Raw genomic sequence first — 20624 nt, forward strand, 5'->3', positions numbered from 1 at the left:
AGTGGCTTCTTGCCTGTGTCTCAGTTAAATTATTTGACCATTTCTCTCCAGGACTGTGAGGTGAGTTAGGTCAGCCAGCTTGATGCTTGACAGTGGAGCTCTGGAGAGAAATGGGATCTTTAGATATCATCCCTTTTGTCTGTGTTTAGACATCTGTGAACCCTGTAATGTTATGCCAGACCTTCTGGTACAATGCTTTTAGCATGTGGGAGTACCTAGGCCTGGAATTTCCGCTGCGTGGTAAATTCCTACCATCAGAGCTGCAGGGTCTTTCTGAGGTCTGTCCCTGAGTTTTCCCAGCTCCTTGCTTTATAAAGGGCTTCTGATGTCTGTATGCCACAACTACTTAAATAATTGATGGTTTAAATGGAAAGAATGAAATAGTTTTTAGGATGTGTATGTACATGCTTTCAAATATAGTGGTTTGAGAATTCATTTAAGGAGACCCTAGTGAAAACTGCCCTTGGGAGGATTTCTTTCCCTCCCATCTCACTGTCCCCCCTGCATAGCCAAGCTGTGAGCCAGGTTTGCCATAGAGAGATAGAGCAGGTTGTTTCAATTATCCATTTTTTGTTAATTTTCAGCTGGATCAGCTCCTTGATTTATATGATTGAGTCATGGAATTGAGATAATCAGCAGGCTTGAGTCAGCTGCCAGATAGCCACTGAACACTTGATGAGAAATTTGGGCAGGAGGTGTTGGCTGCCTTTGGATGGCTGCCAGTCTCTGATTGTCATAAGCATTTTTTGCTCAAGACTGCTTGTTTTTCATAGCATTTTAATAATTTGCAGGAGAAATTGAATTATAATATTATTGACCTTGTTAGATGTCATTATTTAGGTGACGGAGCTGGTGTTAATGCCCACACAATAATTCAAATTTCATAAATGAAAGAACTTTAACGGTAACATGAAAATAATTTGACAATGCTTCTTCACCTTTTCCCCAGCATTCTGTAGTGTATAAAACTTTGTCCACAGATTGCAATTTCCTTTTTTGATAAAAGATGATGCCCCACTCCAAGCCCTCTCCATAATTTTTCACTTTTATTAGATATAGATAATCACGATTCTGTTGTGACACATGAAGAAGCTTTAATAGTATTTTCTTCATATCACTGTATCACACTTGTGGCTCGTAATTGTTACATAAGAGCACAAAGTGCAATGCACCCAATTAAACACCTGAAGGAGTAAAACAGGATAAATCAGGAGAGAAGCCATCTCTGTGTGGTTGGGGTACACATCTGTGGTACATTTATTTTCTAGTCCTATTTGCACAAATTAGAAAACATAACCTTTTTTTGACACTGTTCCCAGAGTTGTCAACTAGATAAAATGAGAAAAACTGAACTACTGTCTTCTGATCCCAACTGAAATATCAGAAGATGTTACCTAAAAAGGTGAGGAAGTCAACAATAGTTCCATTGGGTTTTAGATTGATAACATTGACTGTGTTGGAGTCAGAAGTTCATATTGCTTATGTAGCATTTATGTGAAGTCTCTATGGTGTTATGGATTGTTTTGAAGCTGTTTCCAATCCTTCAGTTTTTTATTCTCTAAATAAAGCTGTAGAATGGAAGTCCAGCCTCAGGTTTACTCTAAAACTAAAACCAACCAACCAAAAACCACTAAATGAAATGTAGCATAATATACAGAATGTGCAAGAAAATTAGGATTCCCAGGTTACTTCTGGGCTGGAACCATGCCATATATATGTATATGTATGTATGTAACAAAGCTGCATTTTTTCCCTCAAATTGTTACTTTCTTGGCTGTTAACTCAATGGGTGTGGTGTTGAAAAATGGGTGCTGTTCATAAACAGTGTTTCTGATAAAGAAAACAGTGCATGGAGGGTTCTTTTGATGAAGAAAACAGTGCATCCAGTTTAACACCTTTACTCAGTTTAGTGTTAGTTCTGAATATGTCTGGGTAGCCATGAGAAAGGGGTCTGAGCCATGTTTCAGTGGCTGCTGCACATGGGGTCAGGGGAGGCCATGGGTGAGTGGAAGATGTATCTTCTTGGATATCTCCTAGGAATATTCCAGCAGGGAACATTCCCAGTCTTACAGGCTATAGAAAGGAAAATTAAGGGTTAAAAAGGTAGCATCTTGCTTTTAATTAAGTATTGAGAAATATTGGCAACTAGCATGAACCTTTATTTGGAGTAAAGCTAAAATATGGTTAAATTTCAGTGTAAATCTGTTTCTGTTGCTGGCATTGAGACGTAACTTCCTTTTCTGAAATTTTAATTTAGGCTTTTTCAAATCTAGAAGTGGCTGTTTAGCTTGGCATTTTTTGATTCCTGATGTCAGTTGTTCTTTGCATCACAAAAGATCAAAGCTTGTACATGACAATGAAGTTTTCCTGCCTTTTGACAATGTGTTTATGAACCTGCCTCTATGATGATTTTGCTGCCAGTTTCTTACTTCATGACATTGCAGCTCTAATTTCTTCTGGATTGCATGGCTGGAGCTGAACTTTGCTCTGTGCCTGGAAGCTCCAGAGTTTTTGGTGTAATTTAATGCAGACAGATTACAAATGCAGCCTGCCAAAACACATAACAACTTGAGATGTTGAGCTTGGCTCTGTCAGCATGTGAAGAAGTGCCTGCCAAAACCAACTGGATGTGCTGGGCAAGATCGAGGGCAGCTCCAGGTAATGCCAAGGCAGCATCCTGGTATTTGCTGTAGCTTCTGTACGCTTCATGGATGTGAGCATCTTCCTAGCTGTGTCTGCTCCACGAACACGTGCTCTGGGAGGTGGCAGAGCTGCTGCACAGCTTTGCACCACTGTGTCAGGCTTTGTAGTTGAAATCTGGTCTTGTAAAAAATCTTTTCTCCTTGACTTGAAAATAGAGTTCACTTTTTTGGTCTTGTTGGGCAGATGCGTACTGACTTTGTGACTGCAATGAGTATCAGACTTACCTTCCATTAGTGTGTTTCTTGTTATAGTTTTTTTCCTTTTCTTAATCTTTACCCCTTGCATGTCCAAATTCTCTAGCCTTTTTCCTGTTTCATGTTTATGGGCTAAATTCCTAGTGTGAGGGTGAAATTATCTGAATTATTTCACTGAATGGAGCCATGAATTCTGAAATGACACCACAATACAAATTCTAAGTACATGCTTACTGCTTCTATTAGAACAGATTTTTTTCAGTATTTAAATAGTGATCATGATAAATATGCAAATTCTACAGTAAATTAACCTGTCAGTAATAATAAAGGTGCAATCATTTGTAGAAGTGGCCATGATAAGGAGGTTGTTTCTGGCTGTCATAAAATTTATGATTAAAATAAAAAACCTTTGGGGATTATTCTGGGCTCTTCAGACCATCAAATTAGAAAATCTGTGTTAGAAGATGACAGAAGGCTCTTGGTATGAGTAATATGTTTCAGAAGTTGGCAGATGAATACTGCAAATGTTTCCAAATAGCCTGACGCAAAATTGAGTTTCTTTTTTATAAAAACTACTTAGATCAGTGTAAGTCTGCTTCTTAGATAAGTGGGAAATATGATTTGAGAATAGTCTAAAAGAAGCTGTAATAAAAATGAAAAATCTTATGCACTAGTGGAATTATGACTACAAATTGAGTGGAATGACAGTACAAAGACTAATATTAGAAGAATTTTCGACCAGACTTTGGCTTTGCAGTGCTCAGGTTTTGGCCCTGTGGGTGACAAGAGATATGTGGTCTTCTCTCTGGGCATTATGTGTTATGTATTGTGTTATGTATTATGTGTTATGTGTTGTGTATTAAGTGTGTTATGATGTTGACTAATAGGCTAGTCACAATAACCAAATAACTTAAGATTTATCTTGGTGTAAGTAAAGCTGGTTTTCCAGCAGAGGTGTAGTGCTTGTTTACATTTGTTTACATGCTTATTACATTTGACTTGCAAACCATTTACATTTCTTGCCAAAGCTCTTGACTGGCTTAGCTTGAAAACATTTTGTAAGATAGGTGGTACTGTCACTCAAGAGACAAAACTTAAAAATAAGCATACTTTCCTGTACATTTCTGGTTTTTTGAAACTGGATCCCATTATGGGAGAAAAGAGAAAGAAGTGAAGTCTTGTTAGGGTGAATTTGAAACCAGACTGGGCATACACTGGGGAAGGAGAACTTTTCAAAATAATGAAGGTATTTTTTTTTTTTATTTCTTTTTCCGTCCTCAGTTCTCCACACTGTACTTGTTGCTGGGAGCTGTAAAGCAAAAAAGTTCATGACTTTGGGATTTTTTTTGGGAGGGGCCCTCAATGGTAAGAGCTCTGTGAAGAATTGTTTTTCCTGCTTTTGTGTGTAACTGTGCTACAAAACTCTGTAGGATCTTAAGTTACACTGAGTGGGTAACTGGGGTTTGTCCCTTGGTACACAACCATAATTATCTCTAGGCAAGCAAGGTTCCTCTGACTGTGATAATTTCTGACTGCCCCATTAATTACAAATGAAGTTTCATAGATTGGTCTGCTGTTATCAGCACCTCCCTCTGGAAGCCCAGGAAAGAAAGGTATGGTTGTGGAAATGCTGAGGGAGGAGGATAAAGGCATATGGACAACATCTTCCCCATCGTCCCAGGCTGAGTGCAAATTTTCTTTCCTCACCTTACTATTCTTTGTGTCTTCAGGCATTACCTGAGCATTATGGATGCCATGAAGGTCTTGGCAGCAGGAGCTTGACAGGCAGCAGTTGTTCCTGTAAGAGGTAGAGCAATAACTGGCTGGTGTGGCCAGAGAAGAGCTTACTTTTTGTGTCTTAAGTTAAATTTAAGACCCAAAATAAAATAAAATCTTTGTCATAGAATAGTACTAGCAAGGCAAAATAGTTGATGATTGTGTAAAATTATTTATAAATAACTAAATAAATTAGAAATTGAAGGTGTTTCATGAGATGATATCTTGAAAGGTAATCTTTAAAATGGTCTAGAGAATGTTGAAGTATAGTGAATTAATATTTTCTTAATCTTAAGTACTCTAAATAGAGAGAGTAAACTATGACTAAGAAACCTCAAAGTTACCACTAAAGCTATTTGGACCTTGACATATAATTGGAATGCGTAAAAATAGTCCAACTTGTAAAAGTTTGCATTCTGCATACTAAAATCTAGAGGGATTAAACAGCAGACCAACTGTTCATTAATCTTCCCATTGAAGCATTGCTGTCTGAAGTACAGCCAGCTGGGTGATTATTAAATCTAAGGAAGGATTTAAGATTTAGAATGCATTTTGAAGGTCTCTTTTTGTGTTATAACTTTCCTGTCGACACCATGAATTGATCACCCTCGTGAAAAATTAATCAAGGAAAATGTATTGTTGTTTTTTGACACACAAAGATTACACTTAATAAAGATGGAGAGAGACAGAATGTATTTATGATAAAGGCTGTTTTTTTAAGAAAGTTGTATTGGAATAAAAATATTTGTAAGACTACAGTTAGCAGCTAAATCTGACATGCCAATGGCTTAGTGTCTGCCAGTCCTGAATATCCTTTATAACTTTCTGATCTAGAAATGCATTCTAATGAGTGATGAGATGGTGTTGCTGTTGAGAAATGTCCACACAAATAATAATGCATTCTAAGTGCAAAGACATAAAAAACAGTTTCCCAAGCACTCCCATTTTCATGATGCATTGTCCCTGCCTGCATTTGCACTTATATTCCATTGTTCTTGTCTTCCTCTTAGAACAGAAACACTTTGAACTACAGATTGTCCTTTGGGAGAAGCAAGGAAGCAGTTTTTGTAACACCAAATACATTCTCATCACAAAACTCGTATTATCTATCACATCAGCTCCCAATTGAACTCAACTGTGTTGTTCCTTCCTGTTTCTCCCCAGATTATTCAAAGTCTTCTGTTGTGACTGTTTAGAACTTCTGGATGGCATTCACACCACTTGGCTTGGGATCTTTGGTAGAACAGTCTGGACAATGAATCCTTGCAAGCTTCTCTGTCCTCATTGCGGCAAGAGAGGTTCCTCTAGGGAGTGCTTCAAAGCAGAGCTTGCATTAGGAGCTCTGGGTTGTCCTCTGGAGCAGTGTACCCTTGCCCAGCATTTGGAAAGGGATCTAAAATGGGCAACTTGCACAGCTAAACATGGGTAGTAAGACAATTTGTACTTCTTTCATCTTCTAGTCTTTATTTACTTGACTCCAGTCAGGCATTTGCAGATACCTGTGGCAGTTGTCACGTTCTTTTCTCCTCTTCAGCCTTTGTTCTTACTTCCCTATTTTAGTAATGATGGGATTATTTTTTAAACAGTTGTAGTGACCTATCCTAGCAGCTGTTGGCTCATGCAGGAGGCAGTTGGTGCAAGCAGCCTTTTCTGTTTGGCTTTGGGATGCAAAGTACACAGCTGAGATTGTTCTCATAGATCGTTTGCTCTGCCACTTCTGTACACTACATCAAATTCTCAAGAATACTGTTAAACCTATGTCACCCTTCATGGGGTACAAAAGAAGGTTTTTCTTAGATGGAAAGTGACTGCATTTTCCCATGTGTCTATTGTTTCCCCAAATCCTGGGAATCACAGTAGGAGAAAGGTGCCATATTTATAGATAGGACATCATCAGTAAGCCTTCAAAGGCTTTAGAGGATCTACTCTTGCCCTTGTTTGCCAGTGAGTACCCAAATTTTGCAGTATTTGTGATGCGTCGGTTCTTTTCCAGTTTCCTTAGGCCACAGAGTGAAGTCAGAGCTTTAACCTGTATCCCCACCCAACAGTGCCCTTTATATTCCACCGAAAACAAAATCCACTAAAACTAATTAGTACAGGGAAAGAAAGTGGCAGGTTATTTGCTTAAGTTGTCAGTTTGCTGGCACTTTTTCAGTTGCTAAAGCAGAAAAATAATTATGTTGTGAGACAACATTTCAGGTGGCTTCAGCCCAATTTCTATTTGTTCATGTCCTTTTCGAGCATTCAGCTGCAGTGGCAGAATATATAAACTGGAAAGGAAAAAGTGGCATTGATCAGTAAAAGCACGTGTTCTGAAATTGTGTCCTCACTTTGCATGAAAGTATTTAGGGTGCTGGTGGGTGATAGGGCCTGAAAGGATCTCAGCAGACCTGGTCTGACTGTAGAGTGCCTGGTATTATATTCAAAAATAGAGATATAGTAGTATGCTCATTTGAACTAAAAGCTATTAATCTGTACTCAGGTGAAAATGGTTAATGCAGAAGCATATTAATGGTAATAGGGAAGTGAAATAGCCAATTCTTTTCATCTCTGACAAAATGAAGCCAGTGCAATACCAATGATGAAAACTGTCACTTACATAACTTCCACTTTCAGTCAAGTGGAATAAAAACTAGAACCACAAGTGACTGCAGAGGAAAATTTAGAGAAGTAAAGGACTATTTTCCCTTCTTTATTGTACTTGCTCATTTACTTCAATTTTTCTCACAGTTAATGCAAGAAATTGGGTTTTATATTTAGAAACATTGTATCCTAAGGTAGCACTATGATAAGAGATAAAGTGCTGGGGCTTCTTGTGTTTTTTACAGCACCAAAAACACGAAAAAGTTAGAGAATTGAGAAGTTCCTTAGCAAGGCAAATAAAAATATGAGTTACTGATTTCAAGCAGGTGTGTGTTTTTGTCAAGTTTGCAGGTACCAGCGGTAGTTTTGTATAAACTAGTCGTCATCTGTTGATTGTGAAATAGATAAATATGCTTAGTAAATGGTTCTTTCCTAATCCTTTTTAGTAAGACTCTGTTTGCTACCCATTATTTCTGTGTAAATATGTTTCCTGTTTGAAGTTGTTTTTTTTTTTTTCAATCTTTGGTTTCTTCCTTCTGCTTTATTATTTTTTCAGCTTTTGTTGTCCTTTGTCTTCTTCCCTGATAGTCAGAGTTGGACATCTTCCTTATGGAATTTGCTGGAAAATAGGGACCAATTGTGAGGCGGGAGTGAACCTTTTTACAGTGACATCACCAAGGCATGCTGTATTACACGTTCAATTTAACAGCCTTTTTCAGTCTTACAGTACCTAAAATAGAGCCTTTGAAATTCTCATAACCGGGAACTTTCCAGTGGTCATCAAAAGGAGGAGTTCTGGTCAGGCAGAATCAGTGTACTGGGGAGCAAGCTGTTAGCTCTCTAATAACATGCTTCAGCCTGAGCAATGGGGCTTGGTCAAAGGGGAAACTGCTGTTAAAGTGAAAATCAAAATGCCTCTTCCAAGTGGAGGCATAGCAAAAGTAATCCACACCATGTTCACGTAGGCAGCAGTCTATATACTCTGTCTCACTAGGGTGCTGTTATTATTAACTATTGCTGCTGTTACCAGCCATGAAAGGAAGACAAATATGCTTGTTTCAAAAGGGTAGCTGGTTAACTGTAATAAATTAACCCAGGAGAAAACACTCCTTCTGGGTGAAACACTTTTGTGGATTTTTTATGGTGATTGTCACTATACCTCTGTTTGTTCTTGTGCCCAAGGCAAGAACATTGCAGTACATGACTCTGTGAAATGTGTTGCCTTCAGGAACAGCAGTTTGGGTAGACACTGGAAATTGCTTGTGCATTTTGAAAAAGCTGGAAAAGAACAAATCCCAGTGCAGTGTTGTGTAGTGTGCTTACAAGGATGTATCCCTGGAGCTGTAACAGACATTTTAATTTTCAAGAGTTTGAGTTTGGGTGGGTTTTTTTTTACAGATAGCTGGTTGCTAAGCTGTGGTAAATGTCCAGTGTGCTGCTGTTGTGCCCAAAAGAGTGAAGAAAGCAAAGTACATCACCTGAAGATTTCAGCTTGTGATGGTTTCTGAACCATTAATCTTAGTAAGAAGAAATCATAGCTTGATGTGCTCAGGAAGGGTAGTAGCTATATTTAAAAAAAAAAAAGGAAAATATTGAATGAGTATGCCTCTTTGGATGATGATGATTTCCTACTTTAAATTTTGCTTCCTTTTTTCACCTTAATGTAATGTGCTACTTTAGAGAGGTTTTAAAACAAACAAAAAACCATGACCTCACTGTTAGCCAAAATTAGATTTCTTTTTTTTTTTAGATTTCTCACCCCCTCAAATTTAAGGAAAACTGTACAATGTAGCATACTTCTAAGAGAAGTAACCTTTCATTAACAAAATAAACATGGAAATTCTGAAGTAGAGTAGTCAGACTTTACAGGTGTGATTTCTTAAAATATTTTGCTTTTACCTGAAGGTGAGGACTGTTCTGATGACTTACATAGATTTAAGAATAGGATCCTTTAACTCTGATCATTTCATTGTAAAAAAATCAAAATTGTGCCTGGAGGATATTCCTAGGGTATGAAAGAGAACAGGGGAGGAATAAGACCTGCAAGCAATTCCTAATTTATTTTTTTCTAAAAATGTGAAAAGTGCTTCTGATTTCAAAATACTGAGCAAATCTCATTAACTACCTCAATTTCCACTCATGTTCAGCAGCCAAGAGTTATTAGAAGTACCTATTAAAATGCATAGATAACTACTCTAATGTCTTCTTCGATATAAATGCTACTTCTGTAGGCAGTGCAGTAATTTTATTCAAGGAGCATAAAAATAATTATATTACTCTTGGATGTATGATGCTACTACATTAACTATTTATTTTTGACCCAAAATTATCTTGTTCTTTTAATGTGCTTAGTTGAACTAATCTAAACATCAACTTAATAATTTTGGTGTGGTTCTTTTTCTTTCTTTCAAGACTGTGGTAAACTGCAGTGAGAACATCATATCTGAAAGAATGTTTTTTTCTTCAGCTCCAAGGTATAGTAGCAGACAGTACTGGTCATTATATATGTTAATCACTACTAGGAATAAACCTTTATTCTTAAAATGTGTAGCTGTGGAAGCTGCTCTCCAAACTGTCAGAAGTTTTTGCACCTTCCTCAGACTAGCCCCAGCTCCTGATGGGATGCATTCTGTGGTTTCAGTCTAGAGTGGAACAACTGGGGGCTGTGAGAGCTGGTCCCAGGCAACATGGCTCACATTAATGACTGAAATTGGAATAATTTTTATTCCTGTGGAACAGGGAGGACGTTAGGTTGGTGAGATCTCTTGACAGTGACTTCGAAGAGCTGCTGCACTGGGGCTATTTAATATTACACAGTAAATGTCTTATGCTTTGTTTTGCCTCAAGTAAGGCTTCTAGTACAACATGATGATGCATGTCACATCCAGTTTTTAAATAAAAACTTGTTTCAATTCCTTTTAGTTTGCAAGATGAGAACTATTGTCTTTAGCAGATATTTTAATGCTCAATTTAGCCTGGAAAATTGCTGTCTTTTTCAAAAAAATTATTCTGTAAGTCATAAACTCAAGAGTTCTGGTAATTGTACAAAGCACAGCAGGAGCTTGAGTACAGAACACATCAGAACAGTATATCAGAAACTTAAAAATCTTTCATAGACTTGAATATTCCTTGGACTTCCATCAAAGTCCTTTTTGCCCTTGTTCTGTCTTTATCAAAGAGGTACTTATGTTCATTTTTATTTTTTAATTGACAATTTCTGATATGACATAGTGCCATTAATCTTAATATAGTTTCAGCTTTGCTTCTGGTAAGCTTAAAGTGGAAGAAAATTCCTTTAAAATAAGAACACATCCATAAGAACAAAACATTGCTCTCTGTAGCTGTGTATCTGTGTCTGAGTGATAGGGTACTTCTGAAAAAATCTCCAAAGGGAAATTTCTTTAGGCCTTATATGACAGTCTTTTTCCTAAGTCATATAAAAAGGTTTTGTTTTAACATTACCATGTTTTAAGGATGTCCCAAATATCAGTTGCAGCACATTGTCCTGAATAAACACACTGGAGATCTAGGTGGTTACCTCTCTGGTTCATCAGTCACTGTGCTGCTGTAGGAGGGCATTGTTTGGCCCTTGTGCAGCAGTACCTTTACAATTCTGTCAGCCTCCGGTGGAGTTTTTGGAAGAACGTCACCATTAAAGAATCTGTTTGCATTGCTGGTGCTGGCCCAGTGGCCACACTGTTCTTGCAGCTCCTTAGCAAACTTCTGGAGGCCAACAGAGACCTGCATAGTCCTAATCAGGACATCGTGTACTTTCACAGGTAAAATAATGTGCAGCATCAGTTGGAGTAGTTTATGCAATCACTTATGAGTGCTCAAGTGTAGGTAATGAAGCATTTCCTATGGTCTGCATCAGTGCATAGATTCCTGTTACAATTGTTTTATGCTTAATTCAGAATGGCATACAAGTAATCATAGTAATAGAAGGAGGAAGGTATCAGAACTCCTGGGTGACCTATTATTTAGAGGCCCTGTGTGCAGTGGCTGGGGTTTTTATTCCACCTTGTCACGAATGCATGATTTAGATTTCTTAAAGAAGCCTTGTGAAATGTATTAGCAACAGCATTTTGAATATGGTGTTGTGAAAGTGTGATTTATCAAGGTTCAATGTCAACGTTCACTCTGTTATTCTGCGGCACAGTTGTTTGAACAGTGATTCAAAACTACAAAGGCATAAGTAAAGCTACCCAGGCACAAGTCAAAGTTATCATACTAAAGGTTACACACAATATCAGTTACTTACCAAAGATCTGCCATTGCAAAGGGTCTCAGCCTTGAGAAGCTCAAGGAAAGATCACAGCTATGCAGCCAGGCTGTTTAGCTGGGAGAGCGCAAAGAAAACTCACTTCATCTTTCATATATATGGAACACAGTGATTGGCTTTGATTAAAATTACATGCAGTGGGAGAGGTATTAGTGAGATTGCTTGTACCCACAGCCTTCTTTGTTCCTCAATAAATGGGTCTTGGAAAAGCCACCTGCTGTTCATGTGTGAATCGCCTGATCAGTGTTCCAAGGTCACCAGTGCTCACTTGGGTCCCTCTGCTCCTTTGTGGGTTATCAGAGAACATATGGGAACTAGAGCAGTTCTTGGCCAAGCTGTGGCCCAGGCCATGACCTCCACTGGAGCCTGTACCACACTGCTGCTAGTTTGGTCATGTGGCTGAGTGCACCTGTCACACACTTCTTACTGTGTGCATGGAGCCAAGGGTTTGCATCCAGAATTTAGCAGGAGTGAAAAAAGCTGTTATGCAGCTGATTATGCAGCTGATTGTAAGAAAGGTAATAATTTGATTCAGGTGGTGTTTAGTATGTCTAGCTGTTTGCTGTCCCAGCGATGTGTGTGCATTTTGAGCTGCCACAATATTTTCCATGAAAGATGATGCATTGAGCCCTGACTGTTAAGACATAGGACATGTCTAAAGTGTAAATGTGATCTCCTCAAAGCTACAGGAACAGAAGTCACCATCAAAAATGAAGAAAAGTCCTTAGTGGCCCTTATGGAAGATGGCAAATGAAGCTCCAAGTTCTGCCTTGCTTAAAGAGGAGGAGAATGTTGGTGCTTTTGCACTACTAGGTGTACAAAGGCCAGATGAACAAGAAGCTTTCAGAGGTTAAAAATTCATTCTTGTGGTCCACCTATCCTACTGTATTTGCTTGAATTTTCTTCTTCCTAAGCTTTACAGTAGAGAATAAGATAATCATGTTTGTGTTGCCTAATTGTATAATTAGTTAAATTTGGTATGATGTCCAATAAATAGAAAAGTTATTTAAGGAGTATGTTCTAGAAGTGAAAATCACTTGTTCTCCTAATATTTCTTACATTTTCTTAAGTTGTAGACCTGCTAAATAATGATTTTTCATCTTTAAACAAAAAATACTTTAAGGTAATTATCTAGTGCTAAAGACTATTTTAATTAAGCTTTTTTACTAGCATTTGCAGTAGATGAAATTGTGTATGTGTAATGACTGGGAAAAAAGTGAATTTAAACAGTGCTTCAGTAGATTACAATTGTTATTGGGGTTTTTTTTAAAAAAATGTTATCTCACCTTTGAATGAGTTGAACTTTATCCGTCAGAAACTGAAGGTGTGGTTCAGTCCAGAAGTCTTCAGGAGGACTCTAAATAACATGAATTGAAAAAATTCCTCAAAGTGGATATATATGGCCCATCAAAACCTGTATTTGAACAATCTGTTTTCTTCAGAATGCATTTTATTTGTTAATAGAGCACTCCTTTTTAGTGTTTGATAATTTGTTAGCAGTAAGTAACATGGACAGTTGATGTTGATTTGTGGGTTCAATAAACTAGTAATGATACTAGACATTCAAATGCTGACTGGCAGCAGTGTCAATCCAGAATGTCTTTGAGGAAGTCTGGAAAATGTTGGTAGTAACAGGAAGTGCTTCATTAAAAACTTTGAGTCTTGCAAAGTTTTTTCTGAATAATGTGTGGATTTTCAAAAGATCGTGGCTGATCTGCCAAATCTAGTTCCATGCAGAATTAAATTTCTTTGTGCCCAAATAACTTTTTCTGATGTTTTGTATTTCACACTCAAACCTCTTAATTTTCACCTCCAGTTCCTCCCTAATTTTGGGAGACTTGAGATAACATTTTACATTGTAAGTTTTTAATAATTATTTAATTAGAACCAAGTCTAATGATCAATTGAAATACAGGAATGAAGGCAGTAAGAACCAGAGATTTAGTGAATGTACTTAATTAGTATTTTGCTTTAAAGATAAATATCAATAAAAATGTTTCCCTCGTGGGGGATGATTGTGCTGCTCGTATATCTTTGAAAGCTCTGAAATCAGCTCATTCAATCAGATGAATCTCAAGAAGTCTCACTGAAGCAAAGGATTTTACCTTCAACATGAAGTGTACCATATGTCTTTCAGGAACAGGATTAATGAGACACTTAATAGCTTTTTAATGCATCTTAGTGTTTTAAATTTGTGACACATTTGATACAGTCCTAATAGAATTTCTATTCTCTTATCGTTTTCTGTTGCAAAGAAATCCTTGGATATGAAATAGTTTTGCTAAAATGTTATTATTGCTTTTTAATTATCTTAAATGCTTTTAGTTTATTGTAAAGATGATGTTACTTTTTTTTTCTCCCTCAGGGAAAAAATGGTAAATTTCCACTCGAATAGCAGTAGTATAATAAGAGCTTTAGGTCTGGTGGATTCCTTTGCAGAACAAACCATGTTTTTCATACCCTGTTATTCACACCTTGAGTTTATATCATATCATATCCATTGTATCCTGAAAAATAATTACCTTGGAATAATTTTTGAAAATTTAATAAAAATACAGTTTGTGACCCAAAACACATCATAAGGGAATATTTTAGAGAAAAGAGCACATTCATATTGTACTTCTCTTTTTGTACATACCTTTTGCTTTGTCCAACATGAACATGCCATTATTTTGTGATTATTACGTGCACCAAGTGTTGCAATAGTGCTTCCCTTCCATGGTTAAGTGGTCAAAAACATGGAGTGGGTTTTTCCTGGAAAAAAGTCTCTTGAAAATGAACTTCAGAATCCCAAATAAATTTTGAATTAGTATGTCTTATAAATCAAGGAAAGTGCTAGCAGCTTTACAGCCCTTTCATTCCGGATTAATAATTTTGAATAATATGGAAAGAAGGTAATGCAAGGTGAATGATATGCTGATGTTCTTACAGTGTGTATTTTGCAGGTTTGTAGGTTTTGGGTGTATTTTTTGGTTTTTGGATTTTTTTGGTAGAATTTCTTGTTTGTTTGTTTGGGGTTTTTTTTGGTTTGGTTTGGTTTTGTGTGGGATTTTTGTTTTGTTTTTACAAGACTGGTCCAGTTATAATAGCAATACATCCGTTTGTGTAATCTTGCATGAATATGAGATTTTGGGTGGGAAGTGTCTATAAATATTCTTAATTTCTCACTGTCTTCTGCATCTGCTTTCTCTCGTTGATATGCTGGCAAATGTGATGGAAGATTAAATATTTTTTATGGACAGTACAAAGTAGCTGAAATAAGTTTGAAGTAATCTTTTTTTACCAGTGAAGCTGTTAGAGGAATGAATCATTTGTAATTGCAGACTGTTAAAACAAGGCAAGATTTAATATCCTTGTACCTGTTTGTATGAATAAGTTTTATTGCTGAATAGAATTTCTGACTATTAGTTGTTTTGAAATTAGATTCAATATTTGTGTAGTCTTTTGAGGAAATTAATGTACATTAATTGACAGTAACTGTGTCAAGTCCCATTATGGGTAAGAATTTACCCTTATATGCTCATGTTTACATAAAAGGAAATGTATTATGGTACAGATAGAGCATAACATGTGATTAGCATATATTGGTAATGGGGTGTTTTTAAATAATCTCTTTGGGCAAATACTTTTAGGTTTAATCTGCAGCATTTCTGTACAATATCAATTAGGATATCTGTTGAAAAATACATTTTAATAGTAACTGCATTTTAAAATATGCTACAAGAGAACATGCATTAACAAGCACTAAAATTTTAAAATTATTTTTTCTTGATCTGCTTGCATCTGTGTACTCCTCTGCTCAGTTTCTCTCTTACTCCACTTTTCTATATTTTCAAAGTGAAGCACAGTGTGTTGGGTTAGGTTGGTTGTTAGGTACGCCATCTTCTAACATGACCTGGAGTCAGAGCTCTCCTGTGCTATCATCTCCATTCACAAAATTATATATGATTTCATAGCTCTTGGTGACTGCAATGACTATCTGAAAATGCGTGCTAAATTCCCAGATCATACATCTGACTGAAGAGAGCAGTCAGAAAGGTCATGCTTCTCTTTCAACTTTTCAGTATCTCATCTGTTCCTTGCATTTCTGCTGTGCTTGGGATGTTGGTGTGGCACCCAAGCAGCTGCCAGCAGCTGAACCATGCAGGGAGGAGGGTCTTGATTCATCTCCCTCTTCTGCAGAATTCAGGTGGTTCTCCCTGAGTTATCCTTTCAATGGCATGATGCAGTTTAATCCCTGTCCAAGGCACACATCCATTGTTTACACAGGTGATTGTGCTGCATTTTTATTGGTTGCATCTTGTAGAGAAACAGATTCATGACACTTGGTACTATAAATGAGCTACATGCAGGCCACATATGGTGTCTGGAAAGATTGACCTTGACAAGGCCCTTTTAAAAGAAGAGATGAAAACAACCATTCTTGAGCACTGAAAAGTTTTTACAGTATGCTGGAACTGATTTAATTAGTTTGTTGTTGTAATTTGACTTCTCTTAGAATATGAGTAGTTGGGAGGGGCTTTTTTATGTTTGTCTTTGGTGATTTTACACAGAGAATCCCATACTGTATCTCCAGTATTGTATCTACAGTAGTAGAAGGAGCTCTGTGTCTTCAAGTCTATCTTCTCAATTGTTAATATTGATTGGTGTTTCTTTAGTTTTTTTGGGTTTTTGGGGTTTGTTTTTTTTTTTTTTTTTTTTTTGTTTTTTTTTTTTTTGCTTTTTTCCTCCTGGATTTCTGTCTCATTGTGGGCAAATTTTAAATTAGCTGCTGTTAATTCAAAGTTCATCTAGTCTAGCTATTCTAAATTTATGCATAAACACTTAAACTACTCAGTTTAAGTACTTGTTCAGTGTGGAAACTTGATTTCAACATGGTCACTTGTTTATTTGTGAAAAAACATAACAAACATAACAAACGATAACTCTCTCATATAAAGCCATCTTGTGTAGGAGCAAAATACTATCTTGTATTCCCTTACACAGGGATTGTTTTGTATTTTTGTTCATGCCTAATTGGTTTTGTTTCTTTCTTTTTCTCTTCTTTTACTTTAAAAGGTATTTCTCAAGAGTGACCGGGTTGCAAGAATGGTCCACAGTGGAGGATGTTCTGCAAGTGACTTTAGAGATGTTTTTAAGAAAAACATAGAAAAGAGAGTCCGAAGTTTGCCGGAAATCGATGGATTAAGCAAAGAGACAGTGTTAAGTTCTTGGCTAGCCAAATACGATGCCATATACAGGGGAGAAGAGGACTTGTGCAAACAGCCGAACAGAATGGCTTTAAGTGCTGTATCAGAGCTGATTCTGAGCAAGGAACAGCTCTATGAAATGTTTCAGCAGATTCTAGGGATCAAAAAATTGGAACACCAGTTGATTTATAATGCCTGCCAAGTAAGTATTGGTGTCATTCGGTTTTGTTTTGTCCAGAATATCTCCCCTCTGCCAGCTGGTGCAGTGCCTCCTCCCTGTGTGTAGAATCGTTCAATTTTAGGTACATTTCTGCAAGGAGGTGAGACTGCTCAGCAAGGAATCTTTGCATGATCTGATTGTTGCTGAGCACTGGGATAAAGGGTATGCAGAGAATGTGGTACTTATGCTACAGGGGTCTCCTTTCACAGTGTCACAGCTCACACCATTTGAGTGATTCTGAGGAATGTGTCATGGTCTGTACACCTGCATGCCCTTGATAAATTACATATGCATGCACATACATTTCTGAGCATGTGTGTTAATCTTTAAAAGAAATTTGCTGCCATAAATAGATGACAGGTGATTCAGGCTCCTGTTGGACATCCAGTGTCTAGAAGGTTTGTGTGTTAGAACTAAATGTGCTTCCATTCAAGCATCCTCTACAAAGCCAATTTTCACATTTCTGCATTGTTGTTTTGTTGGATAAATGATTTTTCCTGTAAATTACTGAGGCCAAGACAGTCCATTCAACAGTCATATTTAGATTTATGTTTATAATCTCCTGCTAATCAGCAATATATTTGGTATGTAAAAATATTTTATTAACCAGTGTTCATAGTGATGGAAGTATAAATTAACATTTACTTAAGGAGAAAAAACCTGAAGAAAAATAAGGTATTTTTGCTAGTCTCACGACCAAGCGGCATAGATAAAGCATTTAAACTAAGACCCCACAGCTTCTTATGCTGTCTATAAAATAGTCAGTCAGATTACAGCTAAATTGTTTTTCATTTATTATGCTGAAGGCTGGTTTGTAGTTATAGGCCATCTTAATATAGGAACAAATTATATATGTTAGTGTAGCATGAAATCATGTATCTGTTATGTGATTGAAACATCTGCAGTAGGTAACACTTCTGCTGCATCAAATTATGAGCAGTGTTTTGAATTAAAAGAAAATATTCCTTCCTCTTTTTCCTATTTTTCCCCTCTTTTTCCTTTTGCCTCTAAATTGTCAGGTAAATCACTAAACATCTGGGATATGTGGGTTCATAATGAGATGAAGAAGCATTGAAATCTGGGGGAATAATTCTGCTTAATTTTGGGAGGGTTTTATATACAATAGAACGTAGAGGCATGGGAGGAAGTTTGGATAAGTCCTCCAGAGGTCCTTCAGTGACCTCTTCCTGCTCAGAGCAGGGTCAGCTGTGAGGAGAGATTAAATTACTGAGGGCCTTACCAGGCAGGTCTTAAAACTTGCAAGAATGGAGACAGATTGTGCAAACTGTATGGGTAACCTGTTCCATTATCTGAAAACATGAAAAAAACCACGGTTTTTTGCCAAGTAGATAACTTATTACTTATAGTAGAAACTCAGTATGGATTCCTCTCCCCTCTGGTGTCTGGTGATTGCTGAGTCTTGCTTTGTACATTGCTGTGGATGGTCAAAATCTGCTGTTAGTCTTCATTGGGCTAGAGGGACACAAAAAAGTGTGACCTGTAGAACTTTGAACAATTAAAGAAGAAAATTGTTCCCTTAGTCTAGAAGTGGTTTTGATGATACATCCACTAGCTTGTTGTATCTGTATCCTTGAAGGCCTCTTTGTTTTGGTTCATATTTGTATAAAATTTGATGGACCAAAACTCTTTGGCAAATATCAACAATTTTCTGTCCTAAATTCTTGGTCCATAACCCATAGAGAGACTGAAACATCCCAGTGGCTGATTTCTGTTTTCTAACATGGCAGAATTGTGACCATTGAATGGTTGTCTTTTCTTTTTTTTTTACTTGCAAATTAAAGAGAAAACAACCTTTTTGTGGGTAAGAAGGGAGAAAGATTGACCACCCTGATGTGTGCAAAGATGGGATTAAGAGAAGGCACTTCTCTTGCTCTTCCTCCTTTTAAGCTCTGAAGTCTGTAAAATCTCCTGTGCAGGTCTCTGAAGTACACAGTGTTTACCCTGGATTCATGTAAGTATTGGAGGATGGGAAGTAAGGAAAATCTGCTTCTTCAGGAGCAGATACATGAGCACCTATGTACTTGAGGCTGGAAAGAATGGAGAGGGGAAGGCTTCAAGGCTATACCCGTGTTTGGGGTTCTAGCTTTCTGCAGATTTTAGTTTTCTGAGGCAAGGATGAAGTTACTTCGCTAAAGCAAAAACTTTCATTATGTACTCCAACACAGTTGCTACCACCAACAGTTTTCATATCCTGTTCCTGTGGTCCAGTCAAGCACATAATAGACCAAAGTTATGAGGAGAAGTCTGTTGCAAAGAAAAAGACAACAATCATACCTAACCTTGCCAAGTGCAGCAACCAGTCTCTGATAATGTAATACCTTTTCTCCTTTGGTGAAACCCCTTATTTCTCATTATAGTTTTAATAAGATTTTAGTTTAGGCTGTATCTTATTCCTTTGTATTTACAGTGTATTTATAGAAGTTGAGATGAAGTTAGGCTCTGTTTTCAGTCAGCACCAGCGGTTTTCATTCTGCCCTAGAAGCCTCTATCTATCTTTGTATGGAAATGCTCGCTTTCATTTCCCTTTGCTGCTGCTGTTTAGAATACTAGAGACATGCAGATAATGATAATCAATAGTGTCTGGGAGCAGTGAGATAAGTCCAAGTCCAAATAGATGTTAAAATTGTATTTTTGATAGAGGTTTGATTAGTTTGGCTTCTAGCCTGTGCTTCTAGCAGAGAATCAGATATATGAAATTCTGTATATTTTCCAGCTCTGAGAAACAGCTGCCCTTAAAAGCAAATCTGTACAATTATAATTTGTGCAGAAAACTCTTTTTTCTTTTCCCCATTTTTTTATACCTTCCAGTCCTTTGGAAATAGGAAACAGAAAAATGTCATACAATGTTGATGATAAGAGTAAATTATCCTGCTCCTACAGGGCTGCTAAGCAGACATGGGTGCTCTGTATAACTGTAGGAGGTATTGTCTGCCAGCCTTCTCCTTGTGACTTCCTCATCATTTAGAAACTTTTTATTGGATTTCAGCAGTTTCGGCTCCCCAGCCTGTTCTAAATGGAGCATTCCCTTCAGCTCCTAAACCATTGGTATCTTGGTATCTCAGCCCAGCAGACCGTTCTGCTGGGTGTGAGTGCCTGCCTCTCCACACTGGCTGTCGTTCTCCATCCTGTGTGTGTGATAGCAGTGAGAACCAGTGTTCATTCAACCAGCAGGAAAACCTAATCAGAAATAAAGTGGATAATGATAGATCAGCTCTCTGGCACTGACAGAGTCCACATAGCTAAGAGAATTTTATGTGTTTTCTTTGAAGAAGAACTTTTTTTCACAATCTTTTAACATGCACTAAATGCCTAAGCTTGTACTTAGGTAGTAAACATTAACAAAATGTTCACATTAGGGTGGTGAAGACTTCTGTGATCTTGTTTTTGACTTCACAATTTAGAGAATGGCCAGCAACTGCTGTTAACCACCCACAATTTACATTGTGTTGCCTCAAGCTGTGTTATATGATAAAGAAATCATTGCCAGTTATCTGGGACTTAATTAACTCCTTGACTTGCGTTTGAGATGCTTGGCCAAACTGTTTCAATTTGATTTACAGAAATCAAACATGGTACTTTTTTCCTTTTTTTTTCTTTTTATTCACTGATACAGAAGATAACTTTGCAGTAAGTCAAACTGAAAGTCAAACTCAAAG

At 37.2% G+C, this 20624-nt stretch overlaps 1 protein-coding gene across 12 annotated transcripts in view; it reads left to right on the plus strand.

Annotated features, from left to right (window-relative positions):
- CADPS2 (calcium dependent secretion activator 2) overlaps nt 1–20624 on the plus strand; it is a 282995-nt gene that overhangs the window by 75264 nt on the left and 187107 nt on the right. For 11 of the 12 annotated variants that reach the window (XM_064422269.1, XM_064422258.1, XM_064422259.1 and 8 more), the window contains exon 3: nt 16597–16929. In XM_064422269.1, coding sequence (XP_064278339.1) covers nt 16597–16929 — 333 coding nt within the window. Of the gene's footprint in view, nt 1–2458; nt 2659–16596; nt 16930–20624 lie in introns of those variants that run through there. The other variant, XM_064422268.1, reaches the window with a different exon arrangement.

This window comes from Passer domesticus, chromosome 5 (genome assembly GCF_036417665.1).
Source record: "Passer domesticus isolate bPasDom1 chromosome 5, bPasDom1.hap1, whole genome shotgun sequence".
Classification (NCBI taxonomy): Eukaryota; Metazoa; Chordata; class Aves; order Passeriformes; family Passeridae; genus Passer; species Passer domesticus.